Source organism: Camelina sativa, chromosome 12, assembly GCF_030686135.1.
Source record: "Camelina sativa cultivar CO46 ecotype springtype chromosome 12, ASM3068613v1".
NCBI classification, from domain to species: Eukaryota; Viridiplantae; Streptophyta; class Magnoliopsida; order Brassicales; family Brassicaceae; genus Camelina; species Camelina sativa.
In genome coordinates this window covers 37492657-37511784 of record NC_141891.1, presented here as the reverse complement: position 1 = coordinate 37511784, position 19128 = coordinate 37492657, and the positions used below count along the sequence as shown (strand labels likewise).

Genomic DNA, 19128 nt, shown 5'->3' with positions numbered 1-19128 from the left:
ATTGAGTTTCTTATCATCTTTTTCTCAATGAGAACTACACCAATATACTAGAGTGTTTTTTTTTTGTAATTCATTTCTTCTCTCTTTTACATATTAGACGGTTCGTATGATCCTTTTATGATTCTCTCTTTCTCTGTTTCATTGTATTTACCTTTTTTAAAGTTAAATAAAATATGTTTGATTATTGTGCTTCCATTTTTCCATTTACACAATATTTTGTTGCCGATGTTAATATCTTCCATTATACATTTTACCGATATTACAAAAGACCCTCCTTTATTTAACAACTTCACATCTCGACTTAACAGTTTCAATTCGATTGAGACTATTTTACAAAAATATTAGCCGAACATGTCTTAAATATTTATCCATTCTTTTTAAAAAAAATACTAGATTTGAAAATGTTGTTGTCGACATTATTTATGGATTTTGAAGCGTCGCCGCCCAAAAAAATAAAAAAAATGGACATTAAAGGAGGTAGAGAGCTCATTTTTGGAATACAACGTTTGCTCTTCAAGTGGTTTGTTTAAGTACAGACTCGCACTCTTCTCTCTCACTATCGGCACGGCAGTTTTAGCTTTTCTACTCTCAAACGTTGCCAAGTTTGATTCTTTTTGGTCACTTATCAATGGTTAATCATGAGAGAAGTGATGACACCAGCAGCGACGACTCCTACCCGTGTAGCTACGAATTCCGACCCAGAGACAAACGTAGGCGTGAAGACGAGATCATAATATCTGACTCAGAGACAAACTGTGCTTCCGAGGAGAGTATCGAACATACTAAAAATGTGAGTGTGAGTGTCATGTTCCTTCTCTTTTCACTTTTCTTCTATTCGTTTATGCAAACGTCTGATATTTCTTTTACTTATATACGTAACGAGATGTTAATAAGCGTCTTTGTTATTTTAATAGGAGGATGAGGAGGTGAGTCACAATGATATGGAGGTTGATTTGTGTGTTCTGAAGGACGCACTTGAGGTGGCGGTGACATCGTTTCAAGGTTTGAGTCAACATCAAAAGAATTTGATGTTTCAAAACTTGAAGAACCTTGGACCTGAGACAAGAAAATAGCTAACTGATGGATGGAAGGAGTTGAGTGCTGAGGTGCTTCGCTTGACCGCGAAGACACAAACTTTCTTGGCAAAGTTTGCAAACGCTGGAGTTTGATATATCTACTACTTACTTAACAAGAAATAAAAATTTCTTGTTTTTGGAATCATTTGAATGTTTTATGTTATTCCTACTAAATGTTTCTACTTTCTTGTTGTGTGTTGTTGTTAAGGCAACTTTTTTTTTTTTTTTTTTTTTTAAGTTTTATGGAAGTGAACTTTTCTAATTAAGTTTCATAAAAGTCTTTATGTGGTGGGTGCTACTAGGCTACTAGCTACTCTCAGTTTCACAGTAAAAGAGAAGTTGAAAATGTTATTACTAAGGTACAAGGGTTCTGAACAGATATCCTGACAGCGAAAGACTTGACAGATCAGATTAAAGCCGTGGAAAAAAATACTTTTCTTCACAAAATTGTGGATTAACATTCACAGTTGCTTGCATTTAGGCACTCGAGGGACCATTTACCCGTTCTGGTTCTTGACCTATATATGAAATTGTATATATGAGTTTGGGCTCGGAACTTTGCATATGTCAAAAGAGAGAATATTGGATTGTTTCATCATGGGTCGACCCTTAATGAAAAGCTTTAACAATCAACCCAAAAGAGGGTCTTGATCTGACTTTATCTTAGGAGCTTCGGTCACTGTTTACTAACACCAGGAGGAACAAACAAGGATCATAACAACAAACACTCGCTACCAAACTAGTTTACAAACGATGAGACTAAATGCTAATCTTTACTTTTACGACCTCTCTCTCGAATCATGATCTTGAGGGTAGACACTTTGGACTCTTCCTTGACTGTGTCACGAAACCAGTACTTACTGGTGAGACATATAGACAGACATGACTTTAGTATGTATAGATATGTACTAAAGAAACATCTAAGAGACAGGTTCTACACCACAGATGATTAGTAATGAAAAGAAGGTGGTTGAGAGTAATCACTAGATTGAGTGGTTGTGGTGACTTCACCATAGATGGCCTTAAGGGTGGACAGAGGTTAATGTCGTGAGGTTTCTGCTACCTATACCAAGCCACCCACAACGAGACCAACGTCCAACAATTGACAGAGGAACGTCTATTGATCCTTGTGTTTGTTACATTGAGAGTCTCAATGTTACTCGAGATATCTGGAAAACTTCTCAACCGCGAACAACAGGCCATGTCAACTTTCTCAAGAGATGCCAAGTTGATGTTGGTGGGAATAACTTGTAGCTTAGATCACCATGACGCATCCAGCCTCTCCAGTTTGTGTAGATTCATAATAGAAGAGGGATGCTCCACCAAACTTGTGCAAGACGTAATTTTTAATGTCTCAAGATTAGAAGCATTCGAAAGATTTGGGATTTCTATCATATATGTGGAATGTCCCAAATCTATCTCCTTGAGATTTGCGAGGGGCTGCATAGTCATACACAACAAATGAGATATATATGAAATCATTAGAAACACATTTAAGAATATTAAATACCAACCTTGATCCCTCCCCACAGCTTCTTGAGATTGCTTGATGACATGTTGAGTTCAACAAGACGTTCCGGGCCTAACGGAAGATAACCGCAAAGCGTTGTTACTCTATATGCAAGCTCTTCGAAACCATAACATGGCCAACTGTGCTTGAAAGCAGATAGGCAATAAGATCTGAACAGGTAGATATCGGTAATGCCATGTGCCTTCAAAATCTTTTTATCTTCTGTGGTAACGATAATCCGACTTCTAGAACCAAACCAAGAAGGTTCTTTTAGCCAATGCCACTAGCTTCTCTAAATCATCTACATCATCAAGAATAATAACTACTTTTTGATCTTGTAGCCGTTCTTTTATTGCTCCTAAATGATTTACCCTCATTCTTGGTTGGTTCAAAAGCTTGGACAGAAGTTGGTTTTGCAACTGCAACTTGCAATCAACACCCATTATACACTTAAAAAATTCCCTTGAGGTTCCCCAGAAAGCATTTAAATCCAAAATCCGTAGAGAGTTGATTATAAAGAGCTCTAGCAATGGTGGACTTACCAATCCCTGCAGGACCCCAAATTCCAATCATCTTCACTGCATCACTTTCCAAGCATAACAAAGAGTCCAGTTTAGTCAAGTGAGCTTCCATCCCCTCAAAATCCCCTGAGGATGGCGGCTTCATCTTTCCTAACAAAAATGGGAAACAAAAAAAGGATTTTATATATGAAAAAACAAACTTTAGAGAATGTTGTTCATTTGAGACCAAAAGAAACAAGGACAAACCAGTTTAGAGAGTGTTCCCCCCCGGCTATGGTTGCCACATAATTAAGCCAAAGCTTTGCTCCATCTCATCTTCACTTCCTCAGTTTTCCCTTGATATGTTTTCATGAAAGCGCTTCCAAAGCTTTGCTCCATCTCATCAGTCTTTTTCCCTTTTAAGGAATGAATACATAGTAGCAACGAGCAACCCCAAAACCCGCGGCTCAACTGGTTTATACAGCCTCACCGTAGCTTTCTTTGCCTTAGGCTTTTGGCTGTTTCAGTCTTTTTCCCTTTTAAGGAATGAATACATAGTAGCAACGAGCAACCCCAAAACCCGTGGCTCAACTGGTTTATACAGCCTCACCTTAGCTTTATTTGCCTTAGGCTTTTGGTTCTTTCAATCCTCCACTTTGGTTTTTCTCTAACCTTAGCTTATTAGGCTTCTCGAATCATCAACCTCAGACTCTTTTCCGACTTCTTCTTCTTCTTCTTTCAGCTGAAGAATCACATGCATTCTAAACATCAACAAGTGATGCTTCCTCTGCATCTTTGAACTTCACCTAGACTTTGTCAAACAAGGACATAAAACTCCTTCACTACTCCATCTTCATTGCTATTTTTCAGAAGATCTCCCTATTTTAAGGTACAGTTGTGAATAAGTTTTTGAAGGTTTGATGGTGTTCTCTCATGTCACCACCTTCTCTTTTTCCTTCTTTTCTTCTCTGACTTAGTCTCGGCTTTGCTCTTTTTTTTCCTTCAGCCTTGCACTTTTCTTTCTGCACTGTGCAGGCTCTTCTCTTCATCACCACTTCACGTGGCTTTGGTTGTTCCATCCGGACTGAGATCCCCGTTGTAGGATCTGAAGCCGGTTGCAGAGCCTGCAACATCCTTCTTCTTCTTCTTATATATGCTTACCAGTGATCCGGTTGCAGAGAAACTTCTTGTCTTGTTTAATGCTTCACTACCATCTTAATTCTTACACAAATTAAACTTGTCTTGAGATAATTATAAAAAATTTAAGCTCTCAAAGAGACTTCATCAATAGGGAAAACAGTCACTGCAGATTCTGAGAAATTTGTCAAGAAAGAAAGACAAAAGTGTGGAACTAAACAATAGAAAAAAACTCATCTTTTCATCAAAATCAAATCGGATACAAACAGTTACATTAATCTGAGACAATACTAACAGGAAGAGATGTGTTGTTGACTAACACTACTAAACACATCAAAGTTAAGGTAAGGACTAATTAAGCAGTGTTTTCCTTGAGATTTTAATACATACATAAGCTAGGCGCATAGCCAAAATCACCAAAAGGAGGAAACCCAGGAACAAACATCGGAGTTAGTAGCGGAAACGGTGGTGGAGGAGGCGGCGGTGGTGGTGGTAGTGGACCGTAGCATCTGGTCATCATCTCAAGGTGGTTCTGTTGTTGTCTGTGCTTTAGACGATCAGAGATGATTCTATAGCCGAGTCCATAAACAAAGCCTTCGGCCTCTTGCACATCGGGGAAGATCTTAGTCATCTTAACGAAAACCCTAGCGGTTAATTCGCTATCTGAACCGGCGTGGTGAGCAGTACCAACACGGTCAAGTCCCAACGCATCCGCTAAATGCTCTAGCCCTAAACGGCAACCAAGCCCTTCGTATCTACCGGCGATAGCTTTAAGGTCAAAAACAGAGCCGAGGGTTCTAGCTACGGCTTTCGCAAACATCGCAGCAGTCACGGGTAAAGACTCTCCTCTGGTGAAACACTTCAACATATATGCGATATCATACGACCCGTGAAACGTCACCCAAGTGATGTTCCTCGTCCTCTTCAGAATCCAAGAGAGATCATTGAAGAAACCGTCGATTTCAATTCCTTGTGCCCTAATCTTCTTCAGATCTAGACCGTTGCGTTTTAGGAACTCGATGGACTTGTTGTTTCTCGCGTCTTCAGCATCTCCGAAATCAGAGAAATTGATCTCCCAAGTTCCACCGACTCTTCCGTTGCTGTCGAACAGAGTCAGACCTAACTGGATCAGTTTCGTTTTGTTTACGCTGAAACTCATGTCTATGTATCGTTGATCGTCCGAAGCTTGTTGTGGTGTATCTCTTAAACTACCTGGAAACTCAGTATCAAACGCTATAAATCGATAGTTTCTTAAACAATTTCTGATCGAATTCATCTCTTCATTACGATTCCACATCCAAATCTCACGGCAATTTTTCATCATACTCATCGTCATCTCTGTTTTTTTTTTGTTGGTATAGTAGGAGCGTGTGAAAAAAACAAAAATAAGAGAACAACGATACATATAGTTTTAGTATTTTTGGAGAAAAGGAAAATTTCCTTTTTCCAATATTATTGATTTTATTATTCCCCTTTATATGACCGTTTGAATTTTTTTTTTCTGATAATTACATGAATACCAATATTTCTTTTACAAAAACAGATAGGGAGGTTCGATTTTTTTTTTTTTTTTTTTTTGGTTAGTTACAATTAGAGAATTTATTTTCCATTATGGAATTTTGGACATCTTTATTTATTTTTGTTTTGGTTATTAAAAGATATAAAAGTGAATTAAACCATTTTCTCAATATATGTCATCACTTTGAGTGTCACAAGACATAAAACTCAACATAATAAAAACTATACAAACTCAACATAATAAAACCTTTTATGTATTTTTGTTTAGGAACATCTCATTTTGTTTAGCTGTAACAATCTTATGTCTTGTTGTTGTTGTTGTTGTTATATCTTAATTCAACCAATCTTGTCTATTATTTTCGAAATATACACATTGTCTTAGTTCTTTCTTGCTAAAAACTGTGATGCCTAATGAAGTTTTCATACATGTTTACTTTATTTATATGGGATTTTGCATAACGCATGACAAGTATCTAACATCCTCTGTTTTCAACTCTGTTTCAGTACTGATTCATAGTGATCAACTTATGTTTATTAATCTTTTAATAGTAACAATAACATATACAACTTATGCTGACTAGTAGTGTTTGCAAGCTTCACACTCATATTAGAAGTGACTCTTTATACTGCTATTATGCCAGATGATTCGTTCCCTTCCATTATGTCTGCAGCAGCTGCCCACTCCCGTTGACCTCTATCTCCTGATGGTTACTTGGAAGCTTCGGTTGACTCGTTTGTGTTGACTTGTAAAGGGCACTGAGATACATATGGTTTCAGCTGTATAATCCAAATAGATATTCATTAGCAGAGCAGCCTAGTCACACAACAACAAGCTTAATGTAATTAAGTAAGCATTCCCACCTATTTCAGGTACTTAACATTTATCAGGATCAATACCCCTAACGAGCTTCCACCAATACGACTTGTAAGAAGTTTTCTATGAGGATATCACTAATGTTTTGGTACTCGTGTTCAATTACGATGAAAGCAACATACTCTCGGCTACTTATTTTTCAGGAGAGCTAAATGCATTAAGTAAGCAAGACATTATAGGTTTCCTAACACAAAAACTTACAACAAACAACAAGATTTATCAGGATCACAAACCTAGGGAGCTTCGACCAATAAGACTTGTAAGAAGATTTCTCACTAATGTTTGGTTCTCACATTCAGTCAAGATGCAATCAACATAATGGAAAAATCACAGACAGAAGGAACAAAAGAGTTTAGAGGGTGAAATGACAAACCTTAAACCCGGTGAGGTCAGGGACTACGTAATTCGGCAATTTATCTTGCTGCACAACGTATCCTCCTGTAAAAACCCACGTCACAAAACTTAGAGAAAGATAAAACGAAGTCTAGAAAACAAATGCAAAAAAAAAACCCAAAAGAGATGATATGTAACAAAACTTTACCACAGAAGAAACGATTAAGAAAGATACAAGCACTCTAAGATAATGAACCAAAAGAAACTACAAACCCTTTTAGAGAATGTTCCCCTTCTATGCTTGCAACAACAGTCAAAGCTTTACTCCATCTCAGCTTCTCCTCCTCCGTCTTACTTTCACAAGTTTTCTTTTAAGAGTTTCTGTATAATTATTCTCCTTGTTTTTTTCTCCAGAGTCACAAAACTGTGGAAATGCATGGAACGTTGCTTATGTACTCTCTGTAGTGAAAAATTGAAAATAGTATCATTCCATAATATGATCGGTATTTTATTTAGTAGGAAAATTGTGACTACTACAGAATATTTAAAGAAAGAGGTTACTTTATATGAGATCAAACTATCATGAAGATGGCGAGGAAGCTAAGGAATGACTTACCTCTTTTCAGGGGGTTTGGTCTAACCACTGATCCTCAGACTGGTTTGGCCTCATGAGATTACATGAGAAGTTTGTAGGTCGTATTTATCTTTGTCTTCTTCTTCCTCAGACCAACTTTCCTAAACCAACTCTAGTGACCTGTATGTTTACTGTTTTTGATCTTCTCAACTAGTAAGACCTTCACAGCTTCAAAGTAGTCCAGTTTGTTGCTGCTACTTTCAGTTTCAAAGTAATCCACTTTGTTGCTACTACTCTCAGCTACAAAGTAGTCCACTTTTCTACGGCTACTTTCAGTTTCAAAGTAATCTCTTTGCTGCTACTACTCTCAGCTTCAAAGTAGTCCTCTTTGCTGCTGCTACTTTCAGCTACAAAGTAATCCTCTTTGCTGCTACTACTCTCAGATTCAAAATAGTCCTCTTTGCTGCTGCTACTTTCAGCTTCAAAGTAATCCTCTTTGCTGCTACTACTCTCAGATTCAAAATAGTCCTCTTTGCTGCTGCCACTTTCAGCTTCAAAGTAATCCTCTTTGCTGCTACTACTCTCAGATTCAAAATAGTCCTCTTTGCTGCTGCCACTTTCAGCTTCAAAGTAATCCTCTTTACTGCTACTACTCTCAGCTTCAAAATAGTCTTTGCTGCTGCTTCTCTTAGTTATAAAGTAGTCCACTTTTGTAGCTGTGTAGTCCACTTCGCTTCTGCTATTCTCAGTTACAAAGTAGTCCACATCACTGTTGCCAACAGTTTCAAGGTTTTCCATTTCGCTGCTGCTACTCTCACCAATGAAATAGTCCACTTCACTGCTGCTACTATCAGTTTCAAAGTAGTCCAAGATCTGTACACCACACTCAATAATATTTTCATCTTGTCCCACCCAGCAGAACTCAAATAGACTTTCGCTTGTAGTGACTTCCGCTTCACACTCAATTATCTCGTCGAAGTGCTCTGTGCAGCTGAAGTCCATATATATAATTTCTCTCGTAGTCCCATCTGCTTCAAGGAATCTGGGTTTTATAAACAATCTCCCAAAAAATATTAACAGATGTACAGACAAACTATTTGACTTATATCGCAGACCTCGATTGGTGGAAGCAGGAGGCAAACCTTAAATCTTGGGAAAGTCCCCTCACCACCCAAACTCGTAGGGATAGTTATGCAGTTTCCTGTAGCTTTGTGAGTGAACTCTGCCGGGATCTCACTACCGGGTATGCATACATAATTACTACACCATAATTGTATGATTACTCTTCTTGATACTTCATCCATTTTCAAACAGTTTCGGAAGTTGAGTATTGCTGCATACTCATGTGAAGAGAAACTTACACTCTTGAGCGATACATAATTAGTTACAACGAGGGTAAGATAATTCGCAAGAGAAACTCACCGATATTGGACATATCTAATGATATACCTATGACAGATCCCCTGTCAAATATCACAAACAAAAGTAGGCAATTTTCTAGGGAATGTATATATGTCCGAACTTACTGTTTCATTTCTTAGTACATCACGAATCTCTTAGGCCTCAATTAAAAACTGACGTTTCCCGGTTCGCCAGACTGTTGAGAAACTATTTGCTAACCGAATTGTTGTAGTAGAGAGTGCATCACTATCCAGCCATCAATATGCACAAGAGATTTCACAGCTAAACTCTTCAACGTATTTTCGACATCCAAGTTACTGTCAGCGAGCATAATTGTCACGTAATCAACACTTTTGTAGTTGAAGAAGCATGCAATGTGAAGAAATAGAGATTGATCTTTCACAGACAATCTGTCATATCCCACCCTTAATGTGTCCTCAATTTTTCTATCAAGACTAGTTTCGATCCTAGATAACTGAAGTTCCCACTCGTGCTTGCTCTCCCCACGCAAAGATGAACCCACAACACAAAGGCCTAAGGGAAGATAACCGCAAAGCATTGCTACTTTAAATGCAACATCTTCAAAACCATCTCGTATAGAACTTTTTCCGAAAGCAGAGAGACATAAAATCTCAAGAGCTTCATTCATGGATGGAAAATCCACATGGTAGATATCATGAATCTTGTGTGCCTTCAAAATCTTCTTATCCTCTGTGGTAATGATGATCCGACTTCCCTGACCGAACCAATTAGTTTCTTTAGCCAAAACCTCTAATTGCTCTAGATCATCTACATCATCAAGAATAATGAGTACTCTTTGATCTTGAAGCCATTCTTTTATTGCGCCTAAATGATGTATCTTCATATCCTTTTGGCTCAAAATCTCAGATAGAAGTTGGTTTTGCAACCGCAACTTGCAATCATGGTCATCAACACCCATTATACTCTTAAAACCTCCCTTGAGGTTCCCCAGAAAGCATTTAAATCTAAAACTACTAGAGAGTTGGTTATATAGAGCTCCAGCAATGGTGGACTTACCAATTCCCGCAGGACCCCAAATGCCAATCATCTTGACTTCATCACTTTCCAGGCATAACAAAAAGTTCAGTTTTGTCAAGTGAGCTTCCATCCCAACAAACCTATCAAAATCCCTTGACAGTAGTGTAAAATTCAGTTTGGACGAAACATCCGTGGCTATCTTTTCAACCATTGCCGCTTCATCATCCCTAACCAAAAGGAACAAAATTTTACATTATAGAAACTTCACCATTGAAACATTGATGAAGAAGACAGATTAAAAAAAAAAAAAAATACATTTTCGTATTACATTGAGCAAAAAGAAACAACAAACCAGTTAGAGAGTGTTCCCCAGCAATGGTTGCAACATATGCCAAAGCTTCGATCCATCTCTGCTTCACCTCCTCAGCTTTCCATTGACAAGTCTTGTCGAAAGTGCTCCCGAAGTCTCCGCTCTGTTTCCGTACATCAGAAGGATCAACGTCATAGAAGATGGTCATCACAATCTGCCCTTGAGCTTCCTTACATCTCAAGATCTCAACCAATTCATCTAAACACCAGCTAGAAGAAGCGTACTTCTTGGAGAGCACAACGATCGAGACTCGAGATTCTCCAATCGCTTGCACGAGCTCAGGTCCGATCGTGTGGCCTCTCTCGATGCCTTGATCCTTGAAGGTCGTTATACCTTTGCTTGCAAATTGATTGTGTAAATGACTGAGAAACCCTCTATGGACGTCTGGGCCGTGAAAACTCGGAAAGACATGGTATCTCTTGATGCGAGACGAAGAAGAAGCCATGAGAGAGATTGAAGAAGAAGAAGGTTTTGGATAAGTTATGAAGAAACAAAATCCCTTCTTTTATATAATGTTAGCAAAACACGTAAAAGGGGAAGAGAAATTGTCAAAGGAATTTGTATGAAACTGTAAGGAAAAATACAAAAACATGACTCCCCAAAGTCGTCGAGAACCCCATGGAACGAGGTAGAGGACCACTGCCGAAATTGATTTTGCACAGTTGAAATTAAAATCAATTGAACCATAGCCGTTGAGGACCACTGGGCACTGGCCATATTGTCGGCGAAGAAACATTTGAAAATCAGATTTAGCTCTCAGAGATGACAACAGTCAAGTCCCCAGAGACGACGAGTGGAAGAAGAAGAAGAACCAAACCACTAGGCTAGCAGACAAGTTGGGTTATAGTCATAAATGGGCCGAGCTTGACCCATAAATAACAGTCTATTTTTTCTTTTTTTAACTCGGGTTTGGTCTTATTTAGTAGGTATGGAATTTTTTTTGTTTAGATAGGTTCGGTATGGAAACGTTTGACTAAGGGGGGTTATTGGATCCTTGATTTTAATGGATTTAGAAATCCTTATAAGATTTGGAAATCTACATGGAATCCATGGATTTTAAAATCAAATAATATGGATTTGAAAATCAAACAATGTGGATTTGAAAGTCAAAGAAAGTGGATTTGAAAATCCTAGAGAATAGAATTCAAAAGTTATAAAAGAAATAGAACTTATAAAAATAATTTCTCATGTAGCATTCTCAAGTGAATCAGTCCACATGTTTGATGCTATTGTCTCTCTCCACTCATTGGCATATTCTCTTTGTTGTTCTTGGGTTGTAAGTACTTCAGCATTATCATCGTCATTAATTTCTTCGACAACTTCTTCTGCATTCTCGATTTCTTCTGGAAAAATATCCGTTCGACAAAACTTTCGCAGAAAATTATGTAAACCAACACATGCAAGTACAAGCTCTGTTTGTGTCTTATAAGGAAAAGGAGGTGCATACTTAAAGATTGCAAATCGAGATTTGAAAATACCAAATATTCTTTCAACCACGTTCCTTAGGGATGCATGACGATGGTTAAACAATTCTTTTGCATTTGCTGGTTGTGAATTTTGCCCAGAAAATTCTTGTAGATGATATCTGACACCACGATAAGGAGCTAAAAAGTTTCGACGATTTGGAAATCCACAATCTACTACATAAAACTTTCCTGAAGTACAATAATAATATACAGTCACTTGTCATGTTGAGAAAACATATTTACAATAGAAACACTTGTCATGTTGAGAAAACATATTTACAATAGAAAGACATGTACATACCTTCTGGAACTTGTAGTCGATTAGTGTTCCTTGTCAAAGCATCATTTAATACTTTTGAGTCATGAGCTGAACCTTCCCATCCACTAAGCACATACATGAATTCAAGATCAAAATTACAAGCAGCCAACACATTTTGCGATATATCACCTTTTCTGTTACGATAAGAAGGCGCTTTTTTTGTTGGTACCATTGCAAGGATATGTGTACCATCAATAGCTCCAACACAATCCTAAATAAATAAAAAATTCCAAAATGAAATATTTTGGAATTATGCTAAATTATTTGTAATTATGTAATTATGCTAAATATTTGTAATTATGCTAAATGTTTAGATATTTGTAATTATGCTAAATTATTTTTCTTTTATTTTAGGGGCATCCGAATTTCAAAAAATTCCAAAATGAAACGTTTGAAGAATTTGATTATCTCAAAATCATATTTGAGGACAACGTAGCAACCGGTGGGAATGCTATTGGATTAGGTGATGGTACAGATGCTGAAACAAGTGGAACTGCAGGAAAAAAGCAAACAAGTTCTACTGAAAATTTTTCTATGGATGTCGAGGAAGACCATGAAACACCTTCGTCTTTTGTATGCAGCAATGCAAGGGGCCCTCTAGACAAACTACCTTTAAGAAAGAAGCATAGAAGCAATACTAACAATGTAAGTGAACCATCAAGTCAATCTGAAGGTTCAACAGATGTCCATGCTGAGATGAACTCATTGACAACAGTAACTCATAAAATCTTCGATCTAATACAAGAAAGAGAAACAAGACAACAAAGAGAAGCTGAACAAAGAGAGGTCGAGAAGAAAAGAAATAATGTATGGGAAGCTATCAAAGAAGTTCCTAATTTGGAAGAAAACGTTCGTTACGATGCAGTCAAAGTGATTCACCAATTAGGAATAAAAGAAGTCTTTGTTAGCATGTCCACTGATGAGCGTTATGGTTGGATTAAGCGTAACGTGATGGAGTGCTAATTATTATTAGGGGATCACCCTTTCTGTTTTCTCTTTATAAGTTGAATTATTTTTATTAAGTGCTTCATGATTTTTGTCTTCTACTATAATTATTAGGTGCTTCATAATAATTTACATGTCCGATATTTATCATGATTATCATGATTATCATGTTACGTACGTTATGTTCGTGCATGAACACGTTTGTTTTGCTGTGTTTTTAAGAATTATCTTTAAGTGCATGAACACTGTTTTGTTCGTAGCTTTTATTATTATTACGTATTGTAATTTTTTTTTTTTCCAAATCCACCCAAATAACTAGGTGGAGACCAAGGATTTCATTCTCTATATTTATAACTAAAATATATTTTCAAATCCATCCAAATCCAATATGAAATCAAATCCATACTCAAATCTTTAATAATGAATAAGGGGTGATTTTAATTAGGATTTAGAATTCATAGATCCAATAACACAGAATTTTAATAAAGATTTTAAAATGAATGATTGAATAACACATGATTTAACTTGGATTTCTAAATCCATTAAAATCAAGGATCCAATAACCCCCCAAAATTAAAATAACCAGAATTGACTTCACTTGGTCAATAACTGGGAAAATTACTTAAAGCACAAAGCAGACAGAGCGTCGTCCACTCCACATCTCCTAAGATTGTCCCCAAAGCGACGAAGCAACAATAACAAGGCTTTTTCTTTTTTTTTCCCTCTTTTAAACCAAACGGTGTTATCTAACTATTTTGGAAGGGATTCAATCACGCAGAAGTCAGAACCTAGTGTAATGACAAAATTGTGATACGTTTTGTTCATTACAATACTGATTTATCTTAAAAACTCTTTTATTTTCTGTTTTCACTTTGCAATTTCATTACAATCTTCCTGTTTAGCATAATTAAATAACTGATAAATCTATTGTTTGAGTCTATAATCCTTCTGGATTAGTTCCTGATCTCTTAATAGCTCTATGCTAAATTTGAGCATATCTGATAACTTTGAACTTTCAGCTTCATAGTCTTCATCTCCATATGTGTGGTGGTTGTTGCCTTCAGTGTCGTAGTAGTCCACTTCGCTGCTGCTACTCTCAGTTTCAAAGTCCGATTCGCTTCTGCTACTCTCAGTTTCAAAGTTATCTGCTTCGCTGCTGCTGCTGCTACTATCCTCAGCTTCCTCCGTCTTGATCTGTACACCACACTCGATAATATTGCCATCGAAGGAACAGTTGAACTTAAAAAGAATCTCACTTATAGTGACATCCTCTTGATGCCATCTGTTTCGTTGTCCATGATACAATTTACCATGGAATATAAACAGATGTTCCGACCGAGGAGGGCACGCTGAAGACCATGCCAAGTCACAGATTTTGATTGCAACACCTCTTTTGCTCATTCGAGTACAACTTATACTATGATATCGGTGTCCCACTGGCAAAATTCGAAAGCAAGCCTTTAATCTTGAGGAAGCAGAGAAAGTACCTGGAGCCACTGGGACTGTTATGGACCTTCCTGCAGCTTTGTGACAGAACTCTGCTGGGATTTCTTTACCTGGTAAGCATATATACTCGTAAACTGATTGTTGCATGATTACTCTTCTTGATTCTTCATCCAGTTTCAAGCAGTTGTAGAATGTGAGTATCATGAATGGGTTATGGAAAGAGAAGCATACTCTCTTGAGTGATACACAGTCGTTTGCATTCAAGGTTTCGAGCGAGGGAGGAAGAGCTTGAATTGTCACGAGTTTCTTGCAGTTTACGACGATAAGACCTATTAGATGCGGGAGATTTATGACGCAATCTGGAATCATCTTTATATCACTGTTACTAAGATCTAGCGAAGTTATACTTAGCGGGGCATGTGTTAATCTCTTGAGGCTGCTGCTGCCAATCTTAAGGCACTCAAGACGAGACCAACATCCAGCAACTGATGGAGGGACATCTTTTATCTTTGTTTTTCCGACACGGAGAGTCTTAATGTTACTGGAAATATCTGGAAATCTACTCAATTTCGAGCAATAACTCATGTCAACTTTCTCAAGAGATGCTAGGTTGATGTTGGTGGGAATAACACGTAGCTTGGAGCATCCCCTCATATTCAACTTACTCAGTTTGTGTAGACTAGAAATAGAGGAGGGAAGCTCCACCAAACTTGCGCACTTCGTAAGTTTCAACGTCTCGAGATTAGTAGCATTTGAAAGATTTGGGATTTCTTTCAATCTACTAGAAAAGCTCAGATTTATGCTCTTCAGATTAGGAAGGGGCTGCATGTTAAACACAACAAATGAGAAATATCTTTATTTAGGTAGAATCATTCGAAGCACAAGATATATCTTATCAAGCACGACAAGAAAACAAGAAAAAAGATTTATCTTATCAAATACCAACCTGGATTCCTCCCCACAGCTTCTCGAAGTAACTGTGTTCCATATGAAGTTGGACGAGACGTTCCGGCTGAAATCTTGGAGGAAGATTTTTTCTCGGGTAATGATCCCAATGTAGTAACCTAAGACGAGGTAAATACTCCATATCTTGTGGTATTTGCAAAGTACCTTTGCCACCAAACAAACTCCTATATATTCTTAGGAAACGGAGATTACGCATTCCTTCAAAAGGCCCCTTACTCACAGAAACCTCTCCGATATTGGATGTATCATATGATATACCTATGACAGATCCAGTACCCTACCAAATATTGCCAAAGACAACTGATGAAATTGTTATCACTAGAAACAGGGAATATATATATATATATATATAGCAAATATTGCCAAAGACAACTGATGAAATTGTTATCACTAGAAATAGGGAACATCTAGCAATTGTTATCACTAGAAATAGGGAATAAACTTAAACTTACCGTTTCCGTTGTCAGTACATCATGAATCTCTTCGGCCTCGATTAAAAATTGACGTTTCCCGGCTTCATCAAACTGTTCAAGAACTATCTGTCTACCCAATTGTTGTAGTAGATGGTGGTGCATCACTATCCGTCCATTAGTAGATATATGCACGAGAGATTTATCTTCTAGGGTCTTTAAACCATTTCCAACATCCAAGTTACGGTCAGAAAGCATAGATATCACATAACCAACGACTTCATTGTTGAAGAAGCATGCAATGTGAAGGAATAGAGATTGATCTTTCTTCGACAATCTATTATAGCCCACTTTTAATACGTCCTCAATTTTTCCATCAAGGCTAGTTTCGGTCCTAGATAATTGAAGTTCCCACTCGTGCTTGCTCTCCCCACGCAAAGATGAACCCACGACACAAAGGCCTAATGGAAGGTAGTCGCAAAGATTTGCTACTTTATATACAAGCTCTTCAAAACCTCTTGGTATAGAAGTTTGTTTGAAAGCAGAGAGACATAAGATCTCAACAGCTTCTTTCACGGATGGATAATCCACATGGTAGATATCTTGAATTCCGTGAGCCTTCAGAATCTTCTTATCTTCAGTGGTAACGATGATCCGACTTCCAGAACCAAACCAAGAAGGTTTGTCAGCCAAAACCTCTAACTGCTCTAGATCATCTACATCGTCAAGAATGATGAGCACTCTTTGATCTTGTAGCCGATCTCTTATTGCACCTAAATGATCTGTCTTTATATCCATTTGGTTCAAAATCTTAGACAGAAGGAGCTGTTGTAGAGACTTCTTGGATTCAAGGCCATCGACACCCACTATGCTCTTAAGACTTCCCTTGAGGTTCCCCATAAAACATTTAAGTTGAAAACCACCAGAGAGTTGGTTATATAAAGCTCTAGCAATGGTTGTCTTACCAATCCCTGCAGGACCCCAAATTCCAATAATGTTCTTCGGCTTCGGATCATAACAACCAGGCCATAACAAAGAGTTCAGTTTTTTCAAGTGAGCTTCAAGTCCCACCATCCCGTCAAAATCCCTGGACGGTGTGATATTCATTTTGTTTGAAACATCTGAAGCAATCTTTCGGATCATCTCTGCTTCATTAGCCCTTACAAAAGTAAAACAATATGGCGTTTATATGGTGGGTCTAAATTTCAAAAAAAACTGAAGCATTGCTTGAGAAAGAAGATAAAGCAGTGAAGACATACCAATTAAGAGAGTGCTCCCCTTCTATGTTTGCGACATCGGTCAAAGCTTTGCTCCAACTCTGCTTCACCTCTTCAGTTTTCCCTTGACAAGTCTTTTCGAAAGCGCTCCCGAAGTCTCCCCTCTGTTTCCGTACATCTGACGGATCAACTTGGTAAAAAATAGTCATCACATTCTGCCCAAAAGCTTCTTTACACTTCAAGATTTCAACGAGTTCATCTAAACACCAGCTGGACGAAGCATACTTCTCCGAGAGCAACACAATCGAGACTCGTGATTGTCTAATCGCTAGTACGAGCTCAGGTCTAATCGTCTGACCTCTCTCGATCTCCTGGTCCTTGAACGTCGTGATACCTTTGCTTGCAAAGTGATTTTGTAAATGACTGAGAAATCCTTTACGGACATCTGGACCGTGGAAACTCGGAAAGACTTGGTATCTCCTGATGCGAGTTGTGAACGAAGAAGAAGAAGCCATGAGAAGCTACTACAATGGAGAGAATATTTCTGTGTATTTCTTAGACGCCGCTCTTTGCAAGTCTTTTTATTGACTACAGAGGAGGTCTTCTTCGAAAGTCTAATTACAATCAATTTAAAAATCACAAACGTATTAATTAAACTTGACAAATATACATTTTCCATGGTTTTGAATAAAGTATCACAATGTTTAATTTGTTTATTTATTTAAGCAAAACGCGTAATGAGAAAAGAAATTTCGAAGAAATTTGAATGTAACTTTTGTTATACTCAAAAGATTATATACTTCTGATTTAAATACAAAAGAAAGCATGCTTCCAAGAAAGTATGTTGTGGCTTCCATACGGATAAACCGGTTTTTGTGCCGTTGCTCACGGCTCACATCGCTGGTGGAATGCAAGTCCGAGTTAATCGAAGAGGTCCTTCTCGTTGAGATACCATATGAGATTTACATTTCTTTTAACATCAGTATAACAAAGTTAAATTTAAATAAAAGATTTAAGAAAAAAAAGAGTAAGATTTAAGATTAAAACAATTTAAAGATATAAAATGTTTCAACACTTTTTCAAGTAAAAATGAAATCAAATATCTATTATAGACTTTATAAAAATAATATGTTTTAATAGATGAAAACATGAGAATTTGTTACTAATGCCCTTTCTTTGATACCCCTTTTTAATAATACCCCCTTTCATGATCATTTTTAATTTTACCCTTCCATTATTTTTAAAAGACATTTTTGCCCTTGTTTTATAATTATACCTTCACCGTCGACCTACTTCGTCTTCGTCTTCTTCGTCTCTTCTTCTCTCCTTCTCCGGTCGGATCTCTCCTCCGCCGTTATCATTGTTTCTCCCATCGTCTTCGTCTTCGTCTCTTCTTCTACCATCGTATTGAGCAATTGAATTTTTAGGTCTTATAAAGCAAATCTCTCCTCCGCCGTTATAAATTGAATCTTTTTAGGTCTTAATCACTTGCTCTTTTAGATCTGTTCGTGATAATAAAGTCTTTTTCTCCCATCGTGTAAGCTTGTTTCTGTATTTTTGTTTTGATTTCAATTTCAATTTTGTGTTAGCTATTAGATAGTTGTTTCGATTTCAAATTAGATGTCAGAATTTTTTTAGGTCTTAACACTTGCTCTTTTAGATCTGTTCGTGATAATAATGTCCTTTATTAGATCTTTGGACATCTACTGTTATTCTTTGATATAGTTGTTCGGATCTCTCTTCTTTTAATGTAGTTTTATTGGTTTGTTTTTTCAGGATTTGTTTCGGTGTACAAATGATTGAATTGTATTCAGTATGTGGTTTGTGGAAGTTGAACAACAACATTCATTGGGAATTTGAGATGGATAATGAAAGGGGAGCTTCTTTGATTAACATTGATGAGAATACTAGATTTAGTGAGTTGGTAAAAGTTCTATTAGAAGATTTTGACATTGATATTCAGGCACAATGTTTAAAGCTTAGTTATTCATTGCCTGCTAAGTCTTCTACTATAGGTAGTATTCCTATCTTTATTAGAAATGATAGGCAGCTTGAAGCTTTTAAACT

The 19128-nt window shown here is 37.3% G+C and overlaps 2 protein-coding genes and 3 pseudogenes across 3 annotated transcripts; 1 reads left to right on the top strand and 4 right to left on the bottom strand.

Moving 5' to 3' along the window:
- Positions 1-4602: 4602 nt before the first annotated feature.
- Positions 4603-5553, bottom strand: LOC104754375 (putative CCR4-associated factor 1 homolog 8 pseudogene; annotated as a pseudogene).
- A 702-nt stretch (positions 5554-6255) lies between these two features.
- Positions 6256-10883, bottom strand: LOC104730174 (disease resistance protein RML1A-like; annotated as a pseudogene). The gene is made up of 5 exons (XR_015575408.1): positions 10275-10883; positions 7565-10149; positions 7222-7407; positions 6989-7053; positions 6256-6518 (listed from the first exon to the last, which is right to left on the bottom strand). The product of XR_015575408.1 is annotated as a disease resistance protein RML1A-like (transcript).
- A 594-nt stretch (positions 10884-11477) lies between these two features.
- Positions 11478-12282, bottom strand: LOC147933259 (uncharacterized). The gene is made up of 2 exons (XM_087477362.1): positions 12060-12282; positions 11478-11947 (listed from the first exon to the last, which is right to left on the bottom strand). Exons 1-2 carry the CDS (start codon positions 12247-12249, stop codon positions 11478-11480), a joined length of 660 nt encoding a protein of 219 aa, XP_087333488.1. The 5' UTR covers positions 12250-12282.
- A 329-nt stretch (positions 12283-12611) lies between these two features.
- Positions 12612-13040, top strand: LOC147933258 (uncharacterized protein At2g29880 pseudogene; annotated as a pseudogene).
- Positions 13041-13858: 818 nt separating this feature from the next.
- On the bottom strand, positions 13859-17616 carry LOC104730185 (disease resistance protein RML1A-like). The gene is made up of 4 exons (XM_010449320.2): positions 17104-17616; positions 15887-17003; positions 15415-15711; positions 13859-15290 (listed from the first exon to the last, which is right to left on the bottom strand). The coding sequence occupies exons 1-4, from the start codon at positions 17574-17576 to the stop codon at positions 13947-13949; spliced, it is 3231 nt and encodes a 1076-aa protein (XP_010447622.1). The 5' UTR covers positions 17577-17616; the 3' UTR covers positions 13859-13946.
- Between the last annotated feature and the right edge of the window lie 1512 nt (positions 17617-19128).